At 47.8% G+C, this 25,382-nt stretch overlaps 1 protein-coding gene across 1 annotated transcript in view; it reads right to left on the reverse strand.

Annotated features, from left to right (window-relative positions):
- Positions 1-25,382, reverse strand: part of LOC119354409 (UPF0613 protein PB24D3.06c-like) — a 44,200-nt gene that overhangs the window by 13,815 nt on the left and 5,003 nt on the right. The window contains exons 3-6 of the mRNA XM_037621143.1: positions 18,278-18,383; positions 14,005-14,097; positions 13,862-13,927; positions 13,482-13,627 (exon numbers count right to left, since the gene is read on the reverse strand). Of these exons, the coding sequence (XP_037477040.1) occupies positions 13,482-13,627; positions 13,862-13,927; positions 14,005-14,097; positions 18,278-18,383 (411 nt within the window). The remainder of the gene's footprint in view (positions 1-13,481; positions 13,628-13,861; positions 13,928-14,004; positions 14,098-18,277; positions 18,384-25,382) is intronic.

Below are 25,382 nucleotides of genomic sequence, written 5' to 3' on the forward strand. Positions count from 1 at the left end.
CGGCCCCCTCCTCCCGCGACCGGGCCCGAGCCGCCGCGCCCCGCCCGCCGCTTCCTTCTCCAACGCCGGCGACAGAGCCACCTCGCCGTCCGACGCCTCCGGCCACCACGGCCATCGCTGGAGCAGCGCGCCGCCAGCGCCCGGCGTCTCCTCCGCGACCCCTCGTCGCCCCCTCGCCGCCCGGCGACGGATCCGGCCGCCCCGCCGCCGGACCTCGCCGCCTAGACCCGGATCCGGCTGCTCCGCGCCCTTACACCTCGCCGGAGCTACAGTGCGTCGCCGGAGACCTCGGTCCGCGCGCCGGCGTGAAACCCTAGATCTGAGAAGGGTTGACCTCTCTTTTCCACTAAGTCTCTAGTGATTTTTGCTCCTGTTCATCGCATCGTAACTTTGCATCCGTAGCTCCGTTTTGGGCATATAGCATATCAAAATGTTCGTCTCAGAAAGTACATCATTTCATTCCATTGCATCATTTTCATTTGAGTTCATCTTGATGCCCGAAATGCTGTTAGAAGAGTGCTACTTAAGATAATTGTCAGATCTGCTACTCCATTTAGATATTTGTCATTTTTGCCATGATTATTGTGTGCATGATATGCCCATGAGCTCTACATGTGTTTTGTTAAGGGTTTTGCCATCTTTCCAGAGGTGCAACCCATGTATTTTTGTGATGTGTGTGGTGACTAGCACAAGTTTGCAAAGTGAGGCACTTGGTAATGCTGATTTCAGGGACTTAGCTTTTCAACTAAGTCCTTGACCTGTTTATCCCATATGGCCACATGTTCATGTTGTTTCCTAGTGATCCGTGCCTCTTTTGAGGATAATCAGTAAGGATGTTTTGTTAATCTTGTAGTGCTCTATCCATCCATGTCTTTGTTTACAATTATGGAGCACCCTAGCTTGAGTCAATCGAGCTCTACTTTTATTACTTCGTGAATCTGGGCAGATTGTCTACTTGTTAGCGATTTTGCCGATGATGTTGTAGTTGATCCTTGCATGCTATGTTATTGTTCTTGCCATGTCTAGCTTGCATTTTGTGTATTCTTGATGGGTGTATGCTTAGATTGTCATGCCTTGCTCTGTAGTGAGTGCATCGAGCTTGTTAACATGCCTACTTGATATCTGTTTTCAGCATGCTCCAGTTTCACTAAGTCTGAGAACTGTTTATGTTTTTGCCATGTTCACATGCTTGCAATTGTATTTTCTGATCCCTTTTGGCTCAAGGTCACTAAGGGACTTTTGTTAAGCTCTTTGAGTAGCTCCATGCCATGTTTTACTTTGCCATGTTCAGGTCCTGTAGAATGTAGTTTTGCTGCTCCGAAGAGTGCTACCTGATCTGAATTTCCAGACAAGTGTTAATTTCACTAAGTCTGAGATCTGTTTACCATATGCATTTTTGCCATGCTTGTTTGAACCTGTTAATGGATGAATTGGCCGTAGCTCAGTGCTAGACTTTTGTTAAGCTTCTTGAATGCATCCCTGCCATGTATTTTGTTGTCATGTTTGAGTGATGTAGCATGTTCATCTCATTGCATTTAGATGGCTACTTGCTGTAAATCGCAGACCGGTATCATATTTGAATCGCTTGCCATTTTCAAACCGTAACTCCGATTCCGGTGTTCTTTATATCGTTTTCAAGCGATTTCATCTCATCTTTCCAGTGGCACACTTGGATTTCCAAGTTGAGGCCAGGTTCATGCATTCCTTGTCACATCTTGCATATGCATCCCGCATCGCATCCCGCATAACATACCATCCTTGCATCATATTGTTTGAGCTTTGCACGTGGTTGATTGTGTCCTTGTTGCTTGTTTATCTTGTTTGGGTAGAGCCGGGAGACGAGTTCGCTAACGAGGAGCCCGTTGAGTTTGCTTTCGAGGATCCAGTCAACTCTGACAACTTTGCAGGCAAGATGATCATACCCTCAAAATCACTACTATCTTTGCTTTGCTAGATGCTCGCTCTTTTGCTATGCCATGCTACGATGCCTACCACTTGCTTTCAAGCCTCCCAAATTGCCATGTCAAACCTCTAACCCACCATGTCCTAGCAAACCCTTGATTGGCTATGTTACCGCTTTGCTCAGCCCCTCTTATAGCGTTGCTAGTTGCAGGTGAAGATTGGAGACCGTTCCTTGTTGGAACTTTATTTACTTGTTGGGATATCATTATATTGCCATGTTATCTTAATGCATCTATATACTTGGTAAAGGGTGGAAGGCTCGGCCTCTCGCCTAGTGTTTTGTTCCACTCTTGCCGCTCTAGTTTCCGTCATATCGGTGTTATGTTCCCGGATTTTGCGTTCCTTACACGGTTGGGTTATAATGGGAACCCCTTGATAGTTCGCCTTGATTAAAGCTTTTCCAGCAATGCCCAACCTTGGTTTTACCATTTGCCACCTAGCCTTTTTTTCCCTTGGGTTTCCGGAGCCCGAGGGTCATCTTATTTTAAACCCCCCGGGCCAATGCTCCTCTGAGTGTTGGTCCACCTCGTCAGCCGCCGGTGGCCACCAGGGGCAACTCTGGGCTGGCCTACCGGAAGTTTGGACAATCTGAGTGTGCCCTGAGAACGAGATATGTGCAGCTCCTATCGGGATTTGTCGGCACATTCGGGCGGTGTTGCTGGTCTTGTTTTAACCTGTCGAAATGTCTTGAAGAACCGAGATACCGAGTCTGATCGGAACGTCTCGGGAGGAGGTCTATTCCTTCGTTGACCATGAGAGCTTGTCATGGGCTAAGTTGGGACTCCCCTGCAGGGATTTGAACTTCCGAAAGTCGTGCCCGCGGTTATGGGCAAATAAGAATTTGTTAATGTCCGGTTGTAGATAACTTGAACCTTAACTTAATTAAAATGAATCAACGGTGTGAGTTACCGTGATGGCCCCTTCTCGGCGGAGTCCGAGATGTGGACACGGTGTTGGAGTAATGTTTGCGCAGGTTGTCCTCTAGTTTCTCGCTCGCGCTTTGCTTTCTCTTCTCGCTCTCTTTTGCGAACAGGATAGCCACCATATACGCTAGTCGCTTGCTGCAGCTCCACATATTTACATTGCCATACCTATTAAGCTTAAATAGTCTTGATCGCGAGGGTGCGAGATTGCTGAGTCCGTGTGGCTCACAGATTACTATTACACCAGATGCAGGGCCTGATGATTCCGCTCCAGGTGACGCGCTCGAGCTCAAGTGGGAGTTCGACGAGGACTCTCAACGATACTATGTTTCCTTTCCTGATGATCAGTAGTGGTGCCCAGTTGGGGGTGATCGGGACCGTGTCGCATGTTGGGTTATCTTTTATTTTGGCGCCGTAGTCGGGCCATGAGTGTTGGCATGATGTAATGTTATTTATGTACTTGATTGACGTGGCGAGTGTAAGCCAGCTATGTTATCTCCCCTTTTATTATCTATATATTACATGGGATGTTGTGAAGATTGCCTAACTTGCGACATATGCCCTCAATGCGATTATGTCTCTAAGTCGTGCCTCGACACGTGGGAGCTATAGTCGCATCGAGGGTGTTACAAGTTGGTAATCAGAGCCTTCCCCGACCTTAGGAGCCCCATTGCTTGATCGTTTTTAGCAGCCGAGTTGTGTCTAGGTTGATTCACATCTTGGGAGTCAAATCACCCCCCACACACACTTTGTAGCCTATTTTTGTTGCTTTTTGTCCCAACTCGAAAAACACACCAAAAATAGCCCTCCCATTTTTTTTGTATTTTGTTAGTTCTTATGAAACTCCGCCTATGTTGTCTCCACATAGCCGGTCCCAAGCCCGGGTAAAGGAGGAGGGTTGTGATAGGCTTGGCGTGCCAACGTAAAAACTCAGCCACTCTTATGGAGATGAAACCCAAAAGATTTTCGTTGGGGCGTAACCCTCTCAGCGACGCGCCACATCGGAACCCGGGTGTGGTGGAAAGTGGGCAAGGGCCGGGCTGTCACCCCCCAAGTGGCGCGCCGTATCTTGATCCGGATACGGTGGCAAATGAGCGAGGATCGGGTCGTCGCATCCTTAGTGGCGCGCTACATCGGCGCCCGGGTGTAGTGGAAAATGAGCAAGGGTCTTCGCATTTGACTCGACGGGTGCGAAGGGTAAGGAAGCTAGCCGAGCCTAGGAGGATTCGCTTAGGTAGCTGGAACGTAGGGTCTCTGACAGGGAAGCTTCGGGAGCTAGTTGATGCAGCGGTGAGGAGAGGTGTTGATATCCTTTGCATCCAAGAAACCAAATGGAGAGGACAGAAGGCGAAGGAGGTGGAGGATACCGGCTTCAAGCTGTGGTACACGGGGACGGCTGCAAACAAAAATGGCGTAGGCATCTTGATCAACAAGAGCCTCAAGTATGGAGTGGTAGACGTCAAGAGACGTGGGGATCGGATTATCTTGGTCAAGCTGGTAGTTGAGGACTTGGTTCTCAATGTTATCAGCGCGTATGCCCCGCAAGTAGGCCACAATGAGAACACCAAGAGGGAGTTCTGGGAAGGCCTGGAAGACATGGTTAGGAGTGTACCGATTGGTGAGAAGCTCTTCATAGGAGGAGACCTCAATGGCCACGTGGGTACATCTAACACAGGTTTTGAAGGGGCGCATGGGGGCTTTGGCCATGGCATCAGGAATCAAGAAGGAGAAGATGTCTTAAGCTTTGCTCTAGCCTACAACATGATTGTAGCTAACACCCTCTTTAGAAAGAGAGAATCACATCTGGTGACTTTTAGTAGTGGCCAACACTCTAGCCAGATTGATTTCATCCTCTCGAGAAGAGAAGATAGGCGTGCGTGCCTAGACTGTAAGGTGATACCTGGAGAGAGTGTTGTACCCCAGCATAAGCTGGTGGTTGCTGACTTCCGCTTTCGGATTCGTGTCCGGCGGGATAAGCGTGCCAAAGTCGCTAGAACGAAGTGGTGGAAGCTCAACGGGGAGGTAGCTCAGGTGTTCAAGGAGAGGGTCATTAAGGAGGGCCCTTGGGAGGAAGGAGGGGATGCGGACAATGTGTGGATGAAGATGGCGACTTGCATTCGTAAGGTGACCTCGGAGGAGTTTGGAGTGTCCAGGGGAAGGAGAAGCGAAGATAAGGATACCTGGTGGTGGAATGATGACGTCCAGAAGGCGATTAAAGAGAAGAAAGATTGCTTCAGATGCCTATACCTGGATAGGAGTGCAGACAACATAGAGAAGTACAAGATGGCAAAGAATGCCGCAAAGCGGGTTGTTGGTGAAGCAAGGGGTCGGGCATATGAGGACCTCTACCAACGGTTAGGCACGAAGGAAGGTGAAAGGGACATCTATAAGATGGCCAAGATCCGAGAGAGGAAGACGAGGGACATTGGCCAAGTCAAATGCATCAAGGACGGAGCAGGCCAACTCTTGGTGAAGGACGAGGAGATTAAGCATAGATGGCGAGAGTACTTCGACAAGCTGTTCAATGGGGAGAATGAGAGTTCTACCATTGAACTAGACAACTCCTTTGATGAGACCAGCATGCGTTTTGTGCGGCGAATCCAGGAGTCTGAGATGAAGGAGGCTTTAAAAAGGATGAAAGGAGGCAAGGCGATGGGCCCGGATTGTATCCCCATTGAGGTGTGGAAAGGTCTCGGGGACATAGCAATAGTATGGCTAACCAAGCTTTTCAACCTCATTTTTCGACCAAACAAGATGCCAGAAAAATGGAGACGGAGTATATTAGTACCAATCTTCAAGAACAAGGGGGATGTTCAAAGTTGTACTAATTACCGTGGAATTAAGCTGATGAGCCATACAATGAAGCTATGGGAGAGAGTCATTGAGCACCGCTTAAGAAGAATGTCAAGCGTGACCAAAAATCAGTTTGGTTTCATGCCTGGGAGGTCGACCATGGAAGCCATTTTCCTGGTACGACAACTTATGGAGAGATATAGGAAGCAAAAGAAGTACTTGCATATGGTGTTCATTGACTTGGAGAAGGCCTATGATAAGATACCGCGGAATGTCATGTGGTGGGCCTTGGAGGAACACAAAGTCCCAGCAAAGTACATTACCCTCATCAAGGACATGTACGATAATGTTGTGACAAGTGTTCGAACAAGTGATGTCGACACCGATGACTTCCCGATTAAGATAGGACTGCATCAGGGGTCAGTTTTGAGCCCTTATCTTTTTGCATTGGTGATGGATGAGGTCACAAGGGATATACAAGGAGATATCCCATAGTGTATGCTCTTTGCAGATGATGTGGTGCTAGTTGACAATAGTCGGACGGGGGTAAATAGGAAGTTAGAGTTATGGAGACAAACCTTGGAATCGAAAGGGTTTAGGCTTAGTAGAACTAAAACCGAGTACATGTGTGCGGTTTCAGTACTACTAGGTGTGAGGAGGAGGAGGTTAGCCTTGATGGCCAGGTGGTACCTCGGAAGGACACCTTTCGGTGTTTGGGGTCAATGTTGCAGGAGGATGGGGGTATTGATGAAGATGTGAACCATCGAATCAAAGCCGGATGGATGAAGTGGCGCCAAGCTTCTGGCATTCTCTGTGACAAGAGAGTGCCACAAAAGCTAAAAGGCAAGTTCTACAGGACGGCGGTTCGACCCGCAATGTTGTATGGCGCGGAGTGTTGGCCGACTAAAAGGCGACATGTTCAACAGTTAAGTGTGGCGGAGATGCGTATGTTGAGATGGATGTGTGGCCACACGAGGAAGGTTCGAGTCCAGAATGATGATATACGAGATAGAGTTGGGGTAGCACCAATTGAGGAGAAGCTTGTCCAACATCGTCTGAGATGGTTTGGGCATATTCAGCGCAGGCCTCCAGAAACTCCAGTGCATAGCGAACGGCTAAAGCGTGCGGAGAATGTCAAGAGAGGGCGGGGTAGACCGAATTTGACATGGGAGGAGTCCGTTAAGAGAGACCTGAAGGATTGGAGTATCACCGAAGAGCTAGCTATGGACAGGGGTGCGTGGAAGCTTGCTATCCATGTGCCAGAGCCATGAGTTGATTGCGAGATCTTATGGGTTTCACCTCTAGCCTACCCCAACTTGTTTGGGACTAAAGGCTTTGTTGTTGTTGTTTGTTGTTGTTAGTTCTTATGAGATTTTGTTGTTTTTGATCCATGAATTTGTTGTTTGGCAAGTGGATCTAACCTTCCCTCACCATCCCTCACCATCCCCACCACGAAATCCACCCCAAAATCTGTCCAAAAAATTTGTGTTCATCCCAAGCCCAAATCTACCACGGTTGACCCCGGACTATCCAGACACACTCCCAGACGATCCGGTCATTTACTCGGATGATCCGGATCTCCACCCAGATCATCGGCTTCGGCTGACGAAACTGCATTTAGAAAAAAACAAAGATCAGCCACCACAAATTCTTCCGCATCCTCAGCCACCTTTCCACCACCATTAGCCTTCCGTAAAAGCCCCACTTCGACCACACCAACCACATCTTCCGCTACCAGCCCAATTTGACCCATTTTCTTTGAGATTTTGAGTTGCGTTTCCGTTTCCTAAGATGTTTCGGCTAATTAGGGATGGTTCGACATCAACAACACCGCCACTCATCATCACCACAGATACGACGTTGACAACGACCCCTTCACCACTTGACACAACAATCGTAAGCAATGGCGGTAACTTTGACGACTTCATTGTACATTTTCTTGCCATTGCATTGATAACCCCGAGCCGTTTGAGAAGCTTGCCCACCGGGACTAGCCATTTGAGAATTGTCGGGCCACGTTACTTGGGCACTTTAGTGATACATACGCCGCATAGCTTCCTAGCGTGCTCATATCTTGTTATCATCTCTTGTGTCACAAGTTACTCCCGTGCATATATCATTGCTATCTTGGATCGTGCATTTCGCATAAGTGGCAAAAACACCATACATAAAAAAACAAGCTTTTAAGCAAAAGAAAAACAAAGCAAAGAGCTTCTAAACAATAGCATCGAGCCACATTGCATGCCATTGATCATCACAGACCATATATACATTAGCATACTTGGGATAGAAAGACGACACGTTTTGTTTCTCATAGGTTGTGCACAAGTACGTATCTCGCCCATTCGAGCAATCGTGCTACCGTCTCTTCTAGTATTCATGCAACACAAGCTTTTTCCATGGTAACACATTTTGTGCTCATTCCTTGGTTGTGCAAATCCCATTTACCTTCCATGTGTTAGTTCTAAGTGATATCATAGGTTTTGATCTATTTGCTTTGCATGTAATTTGTGAATCTTTTTCAACATTATCAATATCTTGACTAACACTTGCTTCAATTTTGTGCCACTCATCCTAATCAAGCTCCTTGATAAGCATTACTTGTGTAGGTGCGAGATTGATAAGATCCGGTACCAATTTTACTATTTCTACATACACACATCCGGTGCTTAAGAGTCCCCGCGTCGCTCATGCCGAGCGACTCGGGGGAAACCCCAGCCGCCGCCGGCTCGGCCCCCACCTCCCGCCCATCCCCGTGTCGCCGTCGCCGGAGGGCCGGCCGGCAAAGCCGCGCCGGGCCCTGGGATGGCGGCGGCGGGGCCTTTCTCCACCAACCCTCCCTCCACCAGCACCCCCACCCCCGGATCTGGTGCCTGCGGCGGCGGCGGCCTCCTCTGGCGATGCGGGCGTCCCCTCCCCCGATGGCTCCGGCTTGCTGGCCGCGCTGGTGCCCACCCCCTGCCCCGCGGGCCGCGACTTCCTGCGGCTGCTCTGTCCGGCCCCAGATCCGATATGGGGATCCACTCCGGCTGGCTGTGGTGCTCTCCGGCCGGGCGCACTCTGCCAACTGCGTACCCCCTCCTCCGACCCCCTCCCTTCGAGCTCCGGGCCGGCCTCCTCGTGAGGCAGTTTTGGAGGCGGCTGGCTGCGCCGGCGGTGCCGGTTTTTTGCTGCGCTTCGTCCAGATTTTGGCTGTGCGCAAGTCCCCCTCGTCTTCCACCCGGCAAGAGCGGCTTCAGCCCGGTGGCCATGGACCTGCGCCTCCTCCTGTGCTCCTGGCAACCGGCGCGGCTTCGGACCCGGCGTGCCCTAGGAGCTGCGCTTTCCGACTCCCTTGGCTCGCTGGCTCCTCGGCGTCTCCGCTTCACCACCACCCTGTCGGTACCTGGTTGGCCGTCCATCCCGGTGCATCTTCGCCTCCGGTTTGCTTCAGGAGCTGCGTCCCCTTCCGGCTCCTTTGGCACGCTGGTGTCCCTGCTGCTCTGGTCCCGACGGCCTGTATCTGCGCTCCCTTCCAGATCATGGCTCGTCCGGGGCTCCGGCCACCGTCGCATCCCCGCCACCTTTCACTCCGCTCAGCCTCGCAGCCTTGTCCTCCTCCGAAGCTCGCGCGTCCAGCGGCGCCCGGTGCCTCCTTCGCCGTCGGGTGCGGCTCCCCCTCCTGCGGTCGCTGCTCTGGCGTACGCCTGACTGCCTCATTTCCGATATGTGCTCCGACGGCTTGGGATTGCTCGAAATTTGGCCAGGGCGAAATCCCTGCAGGTTATGCTGGCAGCGACGACATCCGTGGATGTCGTGCCCTTCTTGAAGGCGCTGCCATGGCCATCTTCTGCGCCCCTCTTCGAGCTTCAGGGGAAACTCTAGGTCCGTTTTTCCGGACCGGACGACGACAGCGTCTCGGTGTCGTTCTCCTTCGTGAAGGCGTTGTCTTGTTTTGCTCGGTGCGTCCTCGGTGCTAGTTTTGGAGAATTGGTAGTATGGTTATTAGCTGGATAGCTTCTCTAGTCGAAGATTTTTGCTGTGTTCTTCTTTGTTTGGGTCGAGCATCTCTTGTCTTTACTCATCGGGCACCATGTTCACGCCCATTGCGTTCGTGTCATGTGTTGTACCACATCATGTACTTATTCTATCTTCTTCTATCAATGAAATGATACGCAATCTTTGCGTGTTCACCAAATTTTTTTTTACTATTTCTATAATACCATATTGAGTGATCATTGATCCATCTTCAACATCGGAAAAGGTAAATTTGGTATTGTTCTTCTCAATTTTTCACTCACATTTGCTCGGGCCTTGTGATGGATAGCCCAAGCACGTCAAACCCGCCCTTCGACGACAACGAAGGCGCCGACAACTTCGTCACCAAAACTCACCACTTTGCTCTACTACAACGAGCCATGCATCAAGCAAATGAAGCCTTGAGTGATCGCATTGATTAATTCGCAACCGACTTGCGCCAATCCGAAGCAAGAAATCGGGACTATCTTGACGCGAAGTTGTCCACTCAAATGGAAGAGATTCGTGCAATCTTGGTCACACACACCTCTTCAACATCTTCATCATCAAGAAGGCAACATTCAAGCCACCACTCTTCAGACACCTCTTCCGATGCAAGTCTACCACGATCTCGTTCTCATCTTCGAGATGACCATCAGGCTTCACAAAACCCATTCCATGGCAATGGATTACAAGACCACCTCCGTGAGCGCGAACGACGTCGTCGACAAGAACAAGACGCCCTTGAACAAGAGCAAGAGTGACAACGTCAACGCCATAAAGAGCAAGACGACGACGTCCTACGGCAAGAACAACAACGCCATGAGGACCAAGCGCTTGAAGCACAATGAGCTCTAAGCGAATCCACTTGCGCCATGAATGAGCGCAATAAAAGAGTGCGTGAACAAGAACAAGCTCTATGACAAGAGCGACAAGATGAAGATGTTCGCAATGAGGAACGCCATGAAATGAGGCAAAGAGCAAGAATCCCTCGGCCCCGACATCAAGCTAGTCATGAGAAGCAAGAAGTTCAAGAGCCTCCTCCACGCCAAGAGCGACATCACCATCGCAACCATCATAATGAGGAGCAACGCTATGACAAGCTCAAGTTCACCATGCCTAAGTTCTCCGGAACCACGAACCCGGAAGACTATCTCTAATGGGCCTTAAAAGTGGACAAGATATTTTGTCTTCACAACTATGAAGAGGAAAAGATCGCAATGGCCTCCCTTGAGTTCCAAGACTATGTTCTAATTTGGTGTGAACAAGTTGTTGAGACGAGAAGGGAACAAGGCGAGCCACCGATTTCTACTTGGAATCAAATTAAGGAAATCATGAGAGCTCGCTTCGTGCCTACACACTACAACCGTGATCTCTTCAAGAAGCTCCAACTTCTCAAACAAGGCACAAAGTCAGTTGAGGACTACTACCAAGAGATGGAGATTGCCATGATACGAGCAACGTAAAGGAAGACGAGAAGCAAACAATGGCGAAACTCTTGAATGGCCTCAACCACCAAGTCAAGAAAATTGCGGATTTCCAACAATATTCCAACCTCCTCGGGCTCGTGCACCAAGCAACCAAAGCGGAGCGACAGGTGCAAGATGACTACAAGTACTCCAAGTACTCATCAAGACCTTATGGCTCCAACATTCAAGCTTCTACAACTCCGGCGCCTACAACGACTCGAGCTACACCCACTAGCAGTGGAACCTCAAGCTCCAAGCAAACCTACGACATCTTTTTGAGTTGTCCCTCTACAGGCAACTACAAGCCAAGAGCTTCATCATCTACAACTCCTCCAACGGATGCTATCGCCGAGACAAGTTTCATCTAATGTTTCACTTGCAAACGCCGTGGCCACAAGACATTCGAGTGCCCCACAAGACGCACCATGATCGCCAACGATGACGGCACCTATGACTCTATGAGCGATGATGAAATGGAAGCCTTTAGCAATGTCCACATTTCTCCCAGGTAGCTACACGCAGCAGTTAGCTTTTCTCCTCGAACAGCCGCCCGCAGCAGCAATGTCCCCTTCTTCTCCCCCGGGCAAGCAGCTGCACACAATAGTAGCTCCCAGCCTATGTTTTTAAGGCGGTAAAGCGTCATAAGGCGGAGGAGGGCCGCTCTGACGCCTAAGCGCCAAGGCGAGGCGGTAAGGCGAGGCAAGGCGACGCCTTAAACATTGCAGGAAAAGAGTCATCAATAGGTCTGCACATATTAATACTAGAAAAAGAGCAATGGCTGAGAGATGGGCCACTACTTATGCACCTCCTAGTGGCCCAAAAGCCCATCTAGCGGCCATATACACCCCCGTGACCTAATTCCACTATCTCTTCCCTTCTTTCCCACCACAGCCGCCACGAAGCCACACCCTTCTGGTCCTTCCTCCCTCCTCCAGTCCCCTCTCCTCTTCATGGCCCCACCCTTCTCCCTCACAGCAGCAAGCCCCAGGAGCCCCCAGTCCTCCCTCCTCTTCATGGTGCCGGGAGACAGCGGGGCCGTCATCTCCAAGCCCCAGGAGCAGCCAGAACTAGGGCAGCCACAGCCGTACACTTCATGTCTGTCTAAGGCGGGGTAGACGCCTTGCCATCCTGGGGCGCCTTGACGCTTAGGCGACGACTAGGCGACGCCTTAAAAACATAGCTCCCAGCAACAGCAGCAGCTCAAACCGCTGCCTCTCTTCCCTTCCCAATCAGCAGCAGCCAGCAGACACAGGAGCAGCACCCCTCAGTGGCAGCAGCAACGGCAGTAGCAGTGCATTCTAGCGAATTCAGCAGCAGCAGAGCCGCATCTCATCTTCCTCCTCTGTCGCGCAGCCACAGAGGTACCAGCAGGCAGCAACTGCACTTGACACCCGTACCAGCCAGCACTTTTCCTAGCTCCAGCACCGCCGTCCATGCAGCTCCCGTGCATACAACCGCGCCCACGACTTCCCCGCTTGCAACAAATCATCACCGACAGCCAAGTCAAAAGTACAAGAAAAAACATCTCCCCATACACTACCACAATCCAAATTCTTCCTTACCCAACGCATCACCCTCCATGCCCCCACTGCCGGTGTGGTTTTCATGATCTGCACCAAGTTCCTGACAGATGTCAAGTGGGATGTGCTGATGCTCAGGTGGGCGCCTGCTGCTGCTGCTGCTCCTTCGTCTTCCCCGGCACTGGCCCAAGCTCACAGCAGTCGTCTGATCCAAGATGTGCTGCTCTTCTGGCCACCATCAGGACCAAAGCTTGAAGTGGTGAAGGGAGGAGGTTGTAGGCTGTAGCCTTCTTCAGGCCACACACTGCGCCACGAGGCATTTGCTTTAGTCAGTCCTGCTGGACAAGGCCATCTGTCATGGATCAAGTGATCACAGAAGTGCCCATCCAGCTCCCGACAGAAACAATGACAGCGGCACCCCTCTCTCTAGCTGTGCCTTTCGGTCTCATCCAACTGTGGTAGTTGGCGGGTTAAGGGTTCGGAAAGAGAAATCGTTTTCTACTGCATGTGACCGGCCACAAGGCTGAGGTTGCCCTTTGCTGAGGTCAGCCTTAAGACTTACCCTTACGCCACAATGAAGATAGCTGGCATAAAGCCCTCATGGTTGGGCTTATTTTTGCCTTGGGAGATACTCAAAGTATGACATGACCATGGTCATTAACTCATGCTCATCTAACTCTTTATGCAATTCTTGAGCATATATAGCTGTCATATGTATCATTAACAATAGTGGTACCTCTAGTAAACTTTCATAATTACCTACGGGTACAGAGTACTGTAACTATGAACTTGTGTAAATTGAGCATGAAAATTAGTACCTGTAGGCAGTAATTGGAGCATCTGAATTTGCTTCTCTGGGCATCAAATCCATTCCACGGCCCGCACTAATCATTTTCGCTGCCAGATCTATCATTTCTCCTGTTTCTGGAAGAGTTGCCCTATACTCCCTGTCACTTACTGGGGCCTGAATAAAAGATCATTGTAGAATTTCTATCAAGATACTATTAAGGTGTTAAATTAATTACAGCAAAAGCAATTATTATCAACACTTTACAAGCTAATCAGTTGCTTCTGTCCTTAGGGGTGAGAATATCATGTGCAATACTCGGGGAACAAGAATATGGACAGGAATACTCGGAGAACAAAAATCCTTCTGTGCAATACTCGGAGAACAAGAATATGGACAGGAAAATTATACCTGCAAAATTACCCCAGAAACTGCTTTGGAACATGCAAAGTTTGTCTGCATGTAATGTATAATATCCTGGCATTCATAAAAGTGTCTATGTTATCTCATACTGTAGACCATAAAATAGTGCAGTATCTACTGTAACAGCATACCTGGCAACCAGTGCTGTGACCGAGCAGTATTACTCCTTCAGAATTATCTTTATTTATCAAGTAGCCGATGAGCTGATCAAGTTCCAATGCATCCTTGCAAAAGAAAAAATACAATCAACACATAGACTAAATCAAGCAAAGAGAAGCAAAAAGGAAAAATCAATCAAACGTTAATCCAAGCAAAACTGGTTGTATCACTACTGCCATTGATTGTCCTCATGTATTCTTATCATGCTGCATTGCACTAAGAAAGTCAAAGGTAAAATCAGAAGGTTTGATGAATAATGCAGTATGTCATCAACGCAACTGTCATACAATGCTTTTAGTTCATACGCCAAAATAAAAGGCATCTTCTATTGCAAACATGACCAGGGAGCGTTCTCCCCACGATACCCGATTTCTATTTTTACAAACGTCCCACCCATGGTTCTGAACTGAAATTCATATTCAACCAAGATTCAGGAAATGGCAGGTAAGATTCAGGAAATGGCAGGTAAGTTCTCCCCACGATACCCGAGTATAAACATTTTTCGGTTTAAGAGAACAGCTCATAGGTAGGCTCTGACCACCTAGCCTTCCAAAACTATTTACAACTTTATACAGTGAATCCTGGTTGAAAGAACATGCGGTGCCCCCATGTTTGGTTTTGGTAGTTAATGACAATCTCTATGGTTGCCTTGAGTTATATTTGAAGGATTTGTCCATAAGCTTTTCTTAAGTCCATGTGTTGGTTTCAAGGAGTTTATGTGATGACCAAAGTGTTATTCAAGGGATTGTCCAGAGATTGGTCATGTAGAAGACATGATACAAGGTTGATCAAGACCAAGTCAAAGAGTGAATCAGGTTGATGTACCGAGAGGGATCAAGTGATCCCATGGTATGGTAAGCATTGTCCATTACGCTTTGTGTACTAACCCATGGTCTACGTGAGAGTTTTTATGTGGGGTTAGGCATGTTTCCATGGGCTTGCGTCAAGAGGAGTTCTCATACAACCCATAGAGGATGACATGAAGTGGTGATCGTCATCAAGATTGTAGTGTGCAAGTTCAAGTGGAGCATCACGAAGAGATCATGCTTGAAGCTTGTCGTCCATTGTGGTGACAATGGACTTGTGAAGATGTTCCGAAGTGTGGCTCACCCATAGTGGAGTATGGGGGAGCAATCTACTAGTCTTCATCGAGCCAGCCAACGCAATCAAGAAAGGTGGTCCAACTTGAGAGAGTTAAGATCGTCATCATCTAGCTCAAGTGAACTATGTGCAAGGCAAAGGTTTGCCCGTGATAGGATTTCTATTTTACCGGTCTAATGGTGGTAGTTGGGAGACCGGGTTATAGGATCGATTGCCGTACTATCAAGGGGGGCTCTCAAGTTGGTAGCTTGATCGTATCGTTCGTAGAGAGCTCAAACCATTGCATCCTTGCATCATCTTTCTTGGTTCTTGTTTGGTGTTTCTCTTTGTGAGTTTTAGAGCTTATGGTCATCTTCATGACAAGCTTGAGTTCATCGAAAACGGAGTTCATATATGCATCGTCTATGATGTTTCAGGTGTTGGAGTTTCTGCCGGTTCTTCATTCATAGAAGTTTCACATCTCTATATCTTAGGCATACTCCCTCTACCACTTCTTACTATAACCGGTCGCTGTTGGATAGTATTTTTCGTCATCTATCCAACAAGCTTGAGTTTGCTCAATTCGGAGCTCATTTACAGAAGTTATGGCAGTTCAGGCTTTCCCGCATCCATCTGTTTTGCTTAGGCCTTTTGTTGCTCTCTAGCGGTAGTACCACCCTGGACAGCGGTAGTACCACCCTGGACAGCGGTAGTACCGCTTGCGCGGTACTTCCGCGGTTCCAGTGCCGTTGCTTAGGCCTTTTGTTGCTCTCTAGCGGTAGTACCGCCCTGGGCAGCAGTAGTACCGCTTGCGCGGTACTTCCGCGGTTCCAGTGTCGCGGGCACTACCACTTTTTTCGGCTTCTGGACTCTTTATCGCTTCAGCGGTAGTGGCGAGCGGTAGTACTGCTCTAAGCGGTACTACCGGCCAGCCACTACCGCTGCTACTTCCACCTATTTTATCGCCTCTGGACTCGTTTTCCTCTCTACGGTTGTAGGGCGGCTGTAAGGGGCGGTAGTACCGCTTCTCCCCTGTATACTGCAACCTCAACGGTAGTACTGCTCCGGCGGCACTGCCGCCTCCGGATGCTTCTTCTGTGCACTATACTCCGGGTACTTCCACCCGAGCGGTAGTACGGCTTCTGTGCGTCCAGTGCACATAACGATTGGATTTGGGGAGGCCTATAAAAGGGGGTCTTCTTCCCAATGATTCTTATCCTTTGAGCTCGTGTTCTTCCCCCATTGTTGAGCTTCTTCGAGCTTGCTATCTCTCAATCCCTCCTAGTTTTGGGGGAAAAGAGAGAGGAGATCTAGATCCACATTTCCACCAATCACTTTCTCCTCTATGTGAGGGGAACCCCTTGGATCTAGATCTTGGAGTTCTTAGTGTTCTCCTTGTTCTTCCTCTCATTTTCCTCCATAGCTTTCGTTGCTTTGGTGGGATTTGAGAGTGAGGGACTTGGGCACTCCGTGTGCCCTTGCCATTGCATTAGTTGCATCAGTTTGAGTTCTCCACGGCGATACGTGGAAGTGAATAGTTGAGAAGCTTATTACTCTTCGGTGCTTGGTACACTAGAGCTTGTTCCTCTTGGGTGCTTGGGCGCCCTAGACGATTGGTGGTGTCTCGGAGCTCGATCATTGTGGTGTAAAGCTCCGAGCTTGCGTCGGGGTCTCCAATTAGGTTGTGGAGATTGCCCCGAGCAATTTGTACGAGTTCCGGTGACCGCCTCCAAGAGTTGTCAAAGTGTACGGGTTCGGTGACCGCCCCCAAGGGTTGCCATTTGTACGGGTTCGGTGACCGCCCTCAAGGGTCCCTTAGTGGAATCACGGCATCTTGCATTATGCGAGGGCGTGAGGAGATTACGGTGGCCCTAGTGGCTTCTTGGGGAGCATTGTGCCTCCACACCGCTTCAAACGGAGATTAGCATCCGCAAGGGTGTCAACTTCAGGATACATCGTCGTCTCCGCATGCCTCATTTATCTCTTAACCGAGCCCTTTACTTATGCACTTTACTTTGTGATAGTCATAGTGTTTCATGTTATATATCTTGCGGTCACTTAGTTGTCTGTCTTGCTTAGCATAGGTTGTTGGTGCACATAGGTGAGCCTAGTTGTTTTAGGTTTTGTGCTTGACAAATTAAACACTAGTTTTATTCCGCATTTGTTCAAGCCTAAACCGTAATTATTTTTGAAGCGCCTATTCACCCCCCCCCCCACACACACACACACCCTCTACGCGACATCCACGATCTTTCACCGGTAAGTTTCACAGTACCAATGGTACTTTGTGTTTCTGCTAGTTATTTTTATGTGTGTGAATTTTGAAGGTAATAATGTGTCAGGCTGTAGAAGTGTGCCATGCTGACTATGTAGTAACCTTCCCCTGTTTCTTCGTGCCAGATCTAGTTTAAACCGTCGATTGCCTATCCAGTGGCTCTCCCTTGATGATAACGGTTCGCCACTGGTGCCGCTGCTCACCTTTTGATGCTTCATCCTAGGGCTCCAATCCTTCGACCCATCGTTGTTTACTTTCCGACAAGCGCATGTGCGCAGTGTTGCTTTTCTTCAGTCTTTGTGTTGTAATGGCTATAAAGCCTCCCCTCTTTCTCCATTTTGGACACGCTGAATGAAATCGAGTATAAACCCTAGCCGCCTGTGGCGTGCTTCTCCTACTTTCCCCTTTTTCAAGGAATACACCCTAGGTTGATTTCCTCCAAATTCTCTCTGAAATTGCTTGGTTGATTGTTAAAATTTAGTTAAGTCTAGTCCAGGTCTTGACACAATGAAATGTTGATTCTCCTATGCATAAAATTTGTAGCTGACATTTTTCCATGTGATAGTTCATACAAAAAACCAAGGGGGCTTCAAAAGGCTCTCAAAGGGTCAAGTTTCAAGAAGCAAAAACAGGTTACACTTATAGAGTTGTATAACTTAAGAGCAACTCCATCGCATAATTCAAAATCCGATTATCAAGAATATCTGCTGTACTGAAGGAGTAAAAAGGCTTTTAAAACACAGAACCTCAGATCCTCTTTTATCATGTAATAATGAGAACACCTCAAGGATATTGGTCTATTGCATGCTTTGCTACAATTCAGAAAATGTTATTCTATTTGATACAAGGATGAACAAGCTGATGTAATTATTGACTAGTAAAGAACATACTTGCTCCAAGCTGGAAATTCCGTATCCAGTATATGATGAAGAAAGTAATGGTTGAACCAGTGACCATTTCTCAACCTCCAACGCAAGTGACAATGGTTCCAAGTAACTGTTAGGTTTTCGAAATGGATTAGTGCTATAGAATCAGACTTAATTGTTATATAAATAATCAAATAAAACAGATAAGTTTTGCATTATGATAATATATTTCTGAAAGCGTGTTATGATCAATTTGTTCCATCAGTCCACCACCACCTCCTTGAACATGCATAAATTTGCTGACACTTTGCCGTGGTTTTGAGGCTGTCTCACTTTGAAAGATTTCTGTTAACCGGGACCAAAACAAATTCTAATACTCCCTCCATTTTTATATACAAGGCCACAATCAAAATTATAATTTGCAACTATACAAGGCCACAAACACTAATCGAGACAAACTGATGGTATTTGCCTCGTACTAGCAAAGGGGGCATTAATTATCCCTTGCATGCATGTGGGTGTGAGAAGGTTGGCTTGCATGAGCCTCATTAATCAACCAAAAGGAGTGAGAGCATTGGTTTGTTGTAGGTGGGATAGAAAAATATGCATTAATTAACACGACAAACAAGGAGACAAGCTAGCTTGCTAGTATATTGCCTTAAGCACACATTTACTTTTGCCTTGGTACCTGTAATATGGGTTTGTGGCCTTGTATACAAAAATGGAGGGAGTAATTATCTTTGGTTAGACTGACAGGGCATTAGGCATAAACCCCATACCACGTGTGATGCTTGGAATTTCTAGCACCTTGAGCAACACATATTTTGCCTTAAATGTTGGGACAAGGTCAGCATTGTAAAGAGTGTTTTTAGTTGACAGAAGGCAGCATTTAGATAACGCAAGGCCAGAAATAAGAAAAACCAAGAGATAAGTAAAGGATGCTAAACTTATTGAAGCATAAAAATGACCAAATGAACACATACTTTAACAGAAGCTTGCCCATTACATGCAGTAGTTAAGTTGAGGGCACAGTTATCAGAGATGATGATTAATACGCTAAAATGAACTACTTGCAAATAAAAAAATTGTTTTATGTCAGCAGTACAACAAATAATGGGGCAAATACAATTTAGCATAACATGGCTATGCTTGGTGTCAGGCTTTGATGGACAGCATGTGCCAGTAATAATTAAGAAAACAGAATCATATATTTATCACTGCCAAGACTAACAGAGGTGAACATAGTAGAACACAAGGAAGAAAGAAAGTTACAAGAATAATGTTTTCAATTATAAGCATGTATCATCGATTAACAATTGGCATGGAGCCAATCATAAAATGCATAATTGGGACATGACCCTGGATGGTACCCTATACCCAATGATTGGGTTAGAAATATCTCTGCTTGTAATGACCTACCCCCTTGGGCCAACAAAATGGAAGAATCTACTACTGACCTAACCCTATTACTGAAAAGTAGATAAAAGTAAACGACAATATTCTTCTATGCTTTATTGAGGGGTCGGCCCCTTGTATAGTAGACAAGACATGACCAAAAGCCGGTAAATCTATTGATCTATTCAAACTCTAATACAATCTCTAAACTGACTGGACTCTTTCCTAATAAAGATGCTTAATCAACTAGGACTCTAATTAAGGGATAAGACTCCATGTTTGATGGACTGGTCCACATAGCATCTCTCCCTTCCTTGAAAAACAGCTTGTCCACAAGCTGTAGGTTGTCAATTGCCTCCCAGGGGATCTTGGCCTCTGATGTAGGGGTGGGCATAAAAACCGATGAACCGAACACCGAACCGAAGCCGAAACTGACAAAACCGAATTTTCAGTTTTTATAATAGTATAAATAATTTTGGTTTTTATTTCCAAAAGCCAAAGTAAGTTCGGTTGATTCGATATTTATCTCGGTTAGCCGAAATCATGCCGAACTATACCTGAGACAGAACACAGACTAACGTGGAACACTCACCCAGATCGAAGGAATGTCGCTCTCCACTTCTCCCGTACCCAACCACTTCGCTACCATCAAAGCCATGGCGACAAGCAGAAACTAGGACGCCACTTTTTTGGATCGTGGGCTGGGCACTTATATGAAACTGCCCCCTTGCATGAAACTGCCCACGTACGAGAATGCAAATAGCCGATCGGAAACTTTAGTCCAACCTCGCATCGCTGAGGAGATAAGGCAGGGACATCCTGCTATATATAAGAGGTTGCTCTCAGCAGATTTGGTAAAGGCAAGGTCTGTCCGGTAGAAACCAAAATCACACCAAATAAGTTCGTTAACCAAACTTTCAGTTAGTTATTTTCAATTCCCATTTTCCGTTTCTAGCTTAGCTAACCGAATTTGAAAATAAACAGAATGATAGAAACCGAATTTTCGGTTTATACCAAATGCCCACCCCTACTCTGATGACTATGACCAGATGTGGAACTATCTTGGTCGTAGTCATCAGCCACGATTAAGAATAGTCGCGCACACCGGTGACCCCGAACATAAATCTCATCGCTGCTGAAGCAAAGATCCTGACGACGACGTTCTACTAACTCAGCTGGAGTGAGGCGCCGAACCAGCCGTGGCAGGGTTGGCTCTGCAGTGGTCGACGGCAAAACAGGTGCTAGTGGCGGTAGCGGGGACGGTATTGTAGTTGCATTGACCACGGGAAGATCGGAGGGGCACAAGGGCCCTGTAGAACCAGAAGCCTGGTTGGTGATGTTGTTGGATGGAAATGCCACTGCTCATAGGCCTTCGCAAAGGAGATAGCGGTGTGGAGGTCAGGTGGATGCTGAAGCTCGACATCAATGCGAAGACCCTTGGGCAGCCCTGTTGTGTATGGAAACCGTTGTTGGGACGGTGTTAATGGCACATTGTTGCAGCACATGAGCGCTGTTAAGCTTCATGCACTAGGCAACGCAAACAAAAGGCCGAACTGATGGAAAGGGCTAGGCAATCCACATATGCACTTCAATACCCCCTCTCATGTGTGAAGCGGGAAATCACCGAGGATAAAGGTGCAAAATCCTGTGACAAGCGAGGTGAGGAAACCATGGGAGATGGCGGCGGCAGATCTGCAACAAGCGCTAGAAACCTGCTGGTGTAGTCTGCACCCGAGGAAGTGAATAGCAGACATGCCAACTCGCCCAAGGGATTGGCGTGGAGTGACGGACCAAACTAAACGTGGCAAGCTTCCTTGAACCACTCCCATGCCGGCATGCCGAATTCGTGCTTGAGCTGTAAGTACCAGAACTGAGCGCCGTACGTGAGGTGGTAGGCTGCAGTCCAGACCTTGTTAGCCTCGTCTGTGCGTTGTCCATGAAAAAACTGCTCGCACCTATTGAGCCAACCAAGTGGATTGACTAAACCGTCATATGTCAGGAAGTCAAGCTTGTGGAAATGAGGCACGCCTGAACCAAAATCTGGTCTGAGGTGATTGTTAGGTAGGGGTGGAAGGGAGCTGATGGGCGTGGTTGATCCATAGATGGGTATCCATGATCTAAAATCCTCTGGATGTGCATGGAGAATGTGATGGTTATGGCTAGCCAAGACGCCACCGGATAAGCCATAGAGTGCTTTCTCTATACAAGTTTATGACTCAGTTCGGGCCTACTTCTCCACTGCCATGATGACAATTGTGGGTGACGGTAACTCTACTTCATTCTGAACAGATAATTGGCTAGTAGGGAGATGGAGGCCCATTGCTGGCTTGGCCCCTAATCTTTTTGCTCTACTCCCTAAGCGAACCATACAGTGAAAGAGGTTGCTGGTGACCTCACGATTGCAGCCCTGGCTGAGTTCATAGACATTTGGGAATTGATGCAAGTTGTGCAGCAACAACCGGATGTGCAAGATGAACACCGCTGAAAATTCAGAGTCTGGCCAGTTCTCAACCAGTTCGGCATATAAGGCCTTATTCCATGGGGTTGTTTATTTTGAGCCATGGAAGCTTATTTGGAAGTCTTGGGCGCCAAAGCAGTGTTGGTTTTTCCTCTGGTTTGCGCTTTACAATAGATGCTGGACTACCAACAGATTAATGCGAAGGGGTTTAACCCACCCGAGCCAATGCCCTATTTGTGATCAAGAGCCAGAGACGATCCAACAGCTTTTAACAAACTGTGTCTTCTCTAGACAAGTTTGGTGCATGGTACTTCCCTTCCTGTTGCTAGACAAGGCACACTTAGCACTTCTTTTTCCTCGCCTTATAATGAACTTGTTTTCTGCCGGTCAGCTTACCAACTTTGGTTGTCACGTCATTCTTGGCGTTGACTCTTGTACTCATCAGGATCAGCGCACGTGTACCATGGTTGGGGCTGGCCCTCGCCGCTGTGATTCTCAGTGGCTTTGGGAGTTAGACTGGCTTCACATTTCTTCCTCTTGCCACCACTATCGCCGGTCCCTCTGCTACCGTCGCTTCAGCTACCGGCTCCTTCCATCAGCAGCATCATCTACTCGGTCATCTTTGTGGTTCTCGGCAGGGTCTGCCTCAGGAGATGTCTCTTTAAAGTGTCAGGGTTGTAGGCTTGGCAAACAGATTCAGCTACCTTATCATACTAGTGAGTTAGTGTCTCAGCGTCCTTTTGATTTAGTTCATTCCGATGTAGGGGGTCCGGCTGCCTTTGCTTCGAAAGGGGCCCATCGATAGCATATCATTTTTTATACTCCCTCCTTCCATCTATATAGGGCCTAATGCGTTTTTCAAGATAGCCTTTGACTATTCGCAAATTTAATCATACATGAGATGTGTAATATGAAAAATATATCATTGGAAGCTCCTTTCACATACGAATTTAGTGGTATGCTTTGTGTAAGTTGCATGTCATATATTATTGCTCTAACATTTAGTCAAACTTAGCCTCGAAAAGCGCATTAGGCCCTATATAGATGGAAGGAGGGAGTAGATGATTTCTCTCGCTACACTTGGCTGTATTTTATGTCTTCTCGCAGTGTTCTTTCTATACATAAGTGTTTTGTTGCCGTGGTTCATACTCAGTTCTCTATGCCTATTCATGTGTTTCATGCTGACTCTGCTGGAGAGTATATCTCCAAGATGTTGTGTGTTGTACTGTTGTCCTTGCTGAGCAAGGTACTCTTGCTTGGCTTTCTTGTCCTGGTGCTCACGCCCAGAATGGTGTGACCGAGTGTAAGCATCATCATCTTCTTGAGACAGCTCGTGCCTCTCTTCCGCCTCACTTTTGGGCCGAGGTTGTTTCCACTTCTACCTATCTCGACATCACTATTCAGCTTCCCACTGCTTTGCAGGGTGGGTTTCTTTCGGGCGCCTTTTTGATCGTTCTCCTGATTATTCAGCGCTTTGTTTGGTTGTGTCTAGGTTCTTCTTCTGAACGCACCAAACTGTCCACTCAGTCTGTCAAGTGTGTCTTCTTAGGATACAGTGATGAGCATCTGCTGTTGGGATCCTGTCGGTCGTCAGATGCGTATTTCTCCAGATGTGACTTCTGATGAGCCTCGTCCCTTCTACCTGCGTCCATCTTCTTTAACCTTTTCAATGGAGGATATCTCTTTCCTCACTTTTTCCGACACACCTATCACTCCTGTTGAGCCCTTGTTTACCCATGTCACTACTGCTTCTCAGACCGTTGAAGATCTGCCACACCCATCTCCTATGGTTTCCTCACCTTGCTTATCACAGGATTTTGCACCTTCATCCCCAGTGGCTTCCTCGCCTCCATCACCCGAGTATCCCAGTGGTTCCTCCTTGTATTCTTCCATCTTTTACTCACGGGTATACCCGTCGCTGCCTCTTGTGGATGAATCTACTGGTGCGCCATCTACTTCTGATGTGTCATCTTCCTCGTCAAAGCCTACTTATGACTTACGTGCTCGTCTACTCCTCATGTTTGACCGCCTTGGTTTTTCTAGCGACGACGCTGCTGTTCTTGAGCCAACTTCTTATTGTGATGTTGTTCATCCTAAATGGCAGCTTGCGATGGCAAAGGAGATTGCTACTCTTGAGCGCACCGGCACGTGGGATCTTGTTTCTCTTCCTCCTGGAGTTTGCCCATCACTTGTAAGTGGGTCTACAAGGTTAAGACTCGCTCTGACAGTTCTCTTGAGCGCTACAAAGCTCGTCTTGTGGCTCGTGGCTTTCAGGAGCTCGTGATTATGATGGGACTTTCGCTCATGTGGCCCATGTGACACTATTCACAGACTTCTTGATGTGGCCTCTATTCGCCATTGGTCTGTATCTCAGCTTGAAGTTAAGAATGTCGTTTTCTTAACAGTGAGTTGCGTGAGGAGGTCTACATGCAGCCACTACCTATTCTGTTCCTAATGGCATGGTTTGTTGTCTTCGTCACTCCCTCTATGGCCTTAAGCAAGCCCCTCGTGCATAGTTTGAGCGTTTCGCCTTTGTGGTGATTGTCGCTGGTGTTTTGGCGAGCGCTCTTGATCCTGCGTTGTTTGTCCAACTTTCTCCTCGTGATCGAACTCTTCTATATGTTGATGACATGATCATCACTAGCAATGACCCTGAGTACATTGCCTTTGTAAAGGCGCGTCTTAGTGAGCAGTCTCTTATGGTTGTCTTGACCCTATTTGCTACTTTCTTGGGATTAAGGTTTCCTCTACCTCTGATGGCTTCTTTATTTCCCAAGAGAGGTATGTGTAGGATCTTCTTGCTCGTGCCGCTCTTACCGATGAGTGCAATGTTGAGACTCCCATGGAGCTCAATGTTCACCTCGGTGCTTTTGATGGTGATCCCTTGTCTAATCCGACACATCAGCTTGTGGGGAGCCTTTGTCTATTTAGCTACCACTCGTTCGGATATCTCCTATCTTCTCCATAGTTTGAGTCAGTCTACCGCAGCTCCCAGTATGGTTAACTATAATCCCTTCTTCGTGTTCTACGATGTCTTCGTGGCACGATCTCTCACAGTCTTTTCTTTCCCCGCTCCAGTTCATTACAGCTTCGGGCCTATTCTGATGCTACATGGGCTAGTGATCCCTCGGATCGCCATTCACTTTCTGCTTACTGTGTTTTTGTTGGTGGTTCTCTCACCTGGAAGACGAAGAAACAGATTGCAGTTTCCCATTCGAGTGCGGAGTTTGAGTTGTGGGTTGTGGCCCTTTTGACGGCGGTGACTTGGTTACGGTG

This window comes from Triticum dicoccoides, chromosome 2A (genome assembly GCF_002162155.2).
Source record: "Triticum dicoccoides isolate Atlit2015 ecotype Zavitan chromosome 2A, WEW_v2.0, whole genome shotgun sequence".
Taxonomy (NCBI): Eukaryota; Viridiplantae; Streptophyta; class Magnoliopsida; order Poales; family Poaceae; genus Triticum; species Triticum dicoccoides.